Genomic DNA, 5,485 nt, shown 5'->3' with positions numbered 1-5,485 from the left:
CATGACAATATTACCTTACCTAGATTTTTCGATCGTAGTTCACGTGTATGCTAACGCTTTCCTGTGGCCTTACCATGAGTTTGAAAAAACGTTCTCGCTATCGAAAACTATAGCTTTGTCTCTTTCACGTGCACCACAATGACAGGGACAAAGCGATAGTTTTCGATAGCGAGAACGTTTTTACAAACTCATGGTAAGGCTACTGAATATAAAGCATTTTTGGTCGTCCTCCCTCAATAGCGCTATATTTAATTAATTTATAGAAATGATCGGACTTACGCAGATTTAATTTGTTGCAGATTTGATTAGTACAAAATGTCTGAACACGTTGATCCTTTCAAAAGAAAACCATCTGGGTCAAAATATAGAAAACGAAAAGCAGAAAAAGAGAAGGAATTTGAAAAAACAAAAAAGTTTATGAATATAGGCAAATATATCACAACAAAAAATCAAGACCTTAATGTGGCATCTACATCTGAAATACAAGCGAATGCATCGGTAGTGGAGTCTCTGTCTGACAAGTCAGATCAGTTAGCTGTTGAAGAGATTGTGGACGAAGTTTCCCGAAGTGAGGAGACAAGTTGTGTTACAATTACAGATGCTGCTCAGGATGACACTATTGGTGATGTACAACAAATACAAATTCTAGATGACATTAGTTCTCTTGCTCCAAATATATCGGATCCAGCCACTTGGCCACTCACTCGAAATAGCAAAGTTATTGATCATATAATAACTAATGGCCCAGTGCAAACTCACATTGATAATTATCCAAAAAATGATACAGGGCGACATTTCTCAAATTCTCATTTTACCAAAAAACTTGCAAACAATGAAATAATTCAGCGTCGTTGGTTAATATACTCAGTTTCTAAAAATCGAGTTTACTGTTTTTGTTGCCGGCTATTTGATAGCAGCTCAACGTCGAATTTAGCATCTGAAGGATATAACGACTGGAAACACTTATCAGAAATGTTAAAAGTTCATGAAAGTAGCACTTTTCATAAGAAGTTTTACCTCTCATGGATTGAGGCTGAACTAAGATTAAAAACGGGAAAAACAATAGATTGTCAAGAGCAACATTTGATTAGAAAGGAAACTACAAGGTGGAATAATATTTTGTCTAGATTAATGCATATTACACTGTATTTAGCTGAAAACAATATGGCGTTTAGAGGTACTTCCGACAAACTATATACGCCAAATAATGGAAAGTTCTTGGGTTTAGTACAACTACTAGCCAAATTTGATCCAGTTATGGAGGAGCACTTGCGTTTAGCTGTAAAGGGTGATGTTTCTGACCACTATTGCGGAAAAGACATTCAAAATGAATTAATAGAGCTGATGGGTGAAAAAGTGAAGTCAGAAATCATATCACGTGCAAAGAAATCGAAATATTATTCTATTATAGCTGACTGTACTCCGGACATTAGTCATATAGAACAGCTTTCACTGACAATACGATTTGTTGATTTATCATCAGATGTCGATAAAATATCAGTAAAAGAGCATTTCATAGAATTTATACCTGTTAATGAGTCGACTGGTGAAAGGCTGACTGAAGTTATTATTGATATTTTAAATAAATACGGACTGGAATTGAACGATTGTAGAGGTCAGGGCTATGACAACGGAGCAAACATGAAAGGAAAAAATATTGGAGTTCAAAGAAGAATTCTGGACATAAATCCTTTAGCTGTATATGTACCGTGTGGCTGTCATAGCTACAATCTCGTACTATGCGATGCCGCTAAGTCATCTGTAAAATCTGTCACTTTGTTTGGAGTACTTCAGAGGTTGTTTACGTTGTTTTCAGCTTCTGTTCATCGATGGAAAATTCTGACCGATCACTTGGGATTGTACACTATAAAAAAACTCAGTGACACGCGTTGGGAAGCAAGAATAGGCAGTGTTAAAGCAGTCCGTTATCAAATTAGCGCCGTCCATGACGCTTTAATCACTTTGGCTATCGAAACTCAGCAAACTGATGTTCAAGTCTCTCATGAGGCTACTACTCTAGCCGAACAGCTAAAAGATTTCGGCTTCATAGTTTCATTGGTTGTCTGGTATGACATACTTTTTCAAATTAATGTCGTTAGTAAATCTCTACAATCAACAGACATGGATCTCGGTAAATGCACAGACATGCTGAAAAAATGCTGCAATTTCTTGGAAGAATATAGAAATACAGGCTTTAAAAGCGCCATTCTAACTGCGAAGGAATTGGCTGAAGAGTTAGAAATAGAACCTGTGTTTAGAGCGACAACAAGAATTCGACGTGTTAAGCGCCAAGCTGGTGAAACTGCCCAAGATGAGCCTATAACTTCTCCAGAAAAAAAATTTGAGTTTGAATTTTTCAACTGTCTTTTGGACACGACGTTAACTTCACTCAACGAAAGATTTGAACAGTTATGTGAGTACTCGGAATCTTGGTCTTTTTTGTATAATTTAAAACAGATTCCAGAAAAACACGACCTTATCAAACTCTGTAGTGATCTTCAATTGAAATTAAATGTAAATTCCAAATCAGATATAGATGGATGTATGTTGTGCGATGAACTCATAAGTCTGAAATCGTTTTTGCCTGATCAGAAAGTGGTTACTCCTGTTTTTGTTTTAAATTTTATTAAAGACCGCAACTTAAAAGAACTATATCCAAATGTTTGGATAGCATTACGAATATTATTAACTATTCCCGTAACGGTTGCTAGTGGAGAGAGGAGTTTTTCTAAGCTTAAGCTAATAAAAACCTATCTGCGATCGACGATATCACAATCTAGATTGACAAACTTGGCAACTTTGTCGATCGAAAATGAAATAGCTGAAAACATCGACTTTGATAACTTAATAAAAGAGTTCGCCGATAGAAAGGCTAGAAAAGTAAAATTTTATTAGTTTTTTTAATAAATGTTTATTTCTTTTCATAAATGGTTATTTCATTATTATCCTTCGCCTTTTTTCGTATGGGTTTGAATTGCAATTAGGGGGCGCCGTAGAAATCTCGCCCAGGGCGCTGTTAGTACTAAAACCGGCACTGCTCACAATTGAATATTTATTTGGCCATATCAAAATATACGCTATATTTGGCTCAAATAAATATTTTTTTCAGTGTTATATCTAAAATAGCTTCCTTCAATTTCCAATATATTCTAAAATAGTCTTTAACTATGGTGATTCACTGATAGATTTTGATTAATTATTTACAATAAAATCGAATAATACTTACTAACAATTTCTAAAATTCGAACGGAATACTTGGATGATTGTTTATTTTTTTATCCACCTGATTAGAGAGGTTAGATCTTCTTCCTTTAATGTTGTCGAAGAGATTTTAGATGTAGGTATTACATCAAACTTATTTTCAACAATCCAGTGGATCCATGCGTATCTCATGTTTGTTATTTTGATTAAAATAATATAAAATCATTTATTTTTATTAGTAAATAGTTTGGTTTCACGTTAAATAAGAAGTCACTGTAGCAATAATAATGGCGTCGTTCACTTTAGTAACACACAATGTGGTGGCGGTATCAATGTATGAAACCAAACACTATCGGTGAGTTTGAATATAGGTGCCACAAATAACTTTACCTTGTCCCTTATACATGTTAAATTTTTTCCTTCATAAGATATATATGTGTACTTGTATCAAATATACTTTTTATATAAATAATTTGTCAATTATTCCGGTAGAAATATTTATTAGGTGTACAAAAAAGTTCTACTCGTTTTTTGTCAAAAAAAAATATATTTAAAAATTTTAAATAAAATACAAATTTTAATCAAAATAACCACCATCAGCATCTACTACCCTTTGCCAACGCTCAGGCAACTGATGGATCCCACGGCGATAAAAGGCTTGATCTTTTGTCGAAATGAAATCATCTATTGTTTTTTGCATTTCGTTTTCATTTTGTAAGTGTTTGTCAGCCAAGTAATTTTGCAATGAACGGAATACGTGAAAATCACACGGTGCAAGGTTTGGTGAATACGCCGGGTGCGGTAAAACTTCCCACTGTAAATCATTTATAGTGTGGTGGACGATTGAACTTCTATGAGGCCTGGCGTTATCATGCTGCAGTATCACTGGTCGAGGTTTTTGTCCCGCAAATCGTCTTTTAATGTTGATTTCATCTGCTAATTTTTTTAATTGACAACTGTAGCGTTCTCCAGTAACGGTTTCTCCTGGTTTGAGTAACTCATAATATAGCACGCCCCACTCATCCCACCAAATACAAAGCAATATTTTTTTCCCAAAAACATTACGTTTTGGTGTTGATGTCGTTGGTTGTCCTGGGTCTACCCAATGTTTTCGACGTTTAGGATTCTCATAGTAAACCCACTTTTCGTCCCCTGTTACAAGTTTCCACAAAAAACTTTTTTTTTTATGTCGTGAAAGCAACGACAGGCAGGTGTCAACTCGTCTCTCTCGTTGTTCTGGAGTTAATTCATGAGGTACCCATTTTCCTTCTTTTTTAATTTTACCTAAAGCATGTAATCTTTCAGAAATAGCTTGTTGAGTAACGTTTAACTTTTTCGCAAGTTCTTGTTGTGTTTGTGCAGAATCTTGATTCAGTAATTCTTCCAATTTCTCGTCACTGATTGTTGAAGGTCTTCCAGAGCGTGGTTTATCATTTAAATTAAAATCTCCGTTTGTGAATTTCCGAAACCATCTTCGACAAGTACTGTCATCAATAACACTGTCACCATAAGTTGCACAGATTATTCTTTGAGCTTCAGCAGCACTTTTTCCTTGATGAAATTCATATAAAAGACAATGGCGGATATGCTCATTACTTACTTCCATTTTTAACTTAATAAAAAAATATATATATCGAAGATTAATATATTAAAAGTTTGATGAATTTGAAGAGTACAAACAGCTGTGCATGTACATATACGTATTCATAGCTAACCTATAAATAGCTGTTAGATAACTCCATCTTTGAAAAACGGGTAGAACTTTTTTGTACACCTAATAAAAAAATTTATTTATTTTTTTTTCGTTCAGTACAATAATATAATACTGTGGAATTTATTTGTAGTATACATTTATATAAATATATATGAATGTTGCAATATCATGTAGACAATAAAATAACCAACCAGAAAAATTCTACTCACTAATGACAAATAAAAAAAATTTTTACTGAATTTCTTTAAATGCATTAAACATAAATATCGGTAAGTTCTCGTATTTACTTTTTTTACTGTTCGTTTCACTAAAAAATATATTAGATTATAAGCGTTATTGCATTCGAATCCATAATTCAACCATCATTACTGTCAGATTAATTCAAAATGTTTTCTTGTTTCAAGATAATTTTAAGAAGTTTGAATAAATCAAATAACCGTTTGATAACTACAAAAAAATTATGTATATATATATGTATGTTGATTAATTATTAAATTTTTTAAACTGTAAACTTTTAAATAATAATTTATTAAAATTTTTAAATGTAATTGAAATAATTTTAGGAAAAGT

General features: G+C 33.2%; 1 protein-coding gene across 1 annotated transcript; it reads left to right on the top strand.

Moving 5' to 3' along the window:
* The first annotated feature begins 315 nt into the window (after nt 1-315).
* On the top strand, nt 316-2,895 carry LOC128667421 (zinc finger MYM-type protein 1-like). The gene has a single exon (XM_053737174.1). The coding sequence runs from the start codon at nt 316-318 to the stop codon at nt 2,893-2,895; it is 2,580 nt and encodes an 859-aa protein (XP_053593149.1).
* Nucleotides 2,896-5,485: the final 2,590 nt, after the last annotated feature.

This window comes from Microplitis demolitor, chromosome 3 (assembly GCF_026212275.2).
Source record: "Microplitis demolitor isolate Queensland-Clemson2020A chromosome 3, iyMicDemo2.1a, whole genome shotgun sequence".
NCBI classification, from domain to species: domain Eukaryota; kingdom Metazoa; phylum Arthropoda; class Insecta; order Hymenoptera; family Braconidae; genus Microplitis; species Microplitis demolitor.
This window is presented reverse-complemented; position numbering and strand designations above follow the sequence as displayed.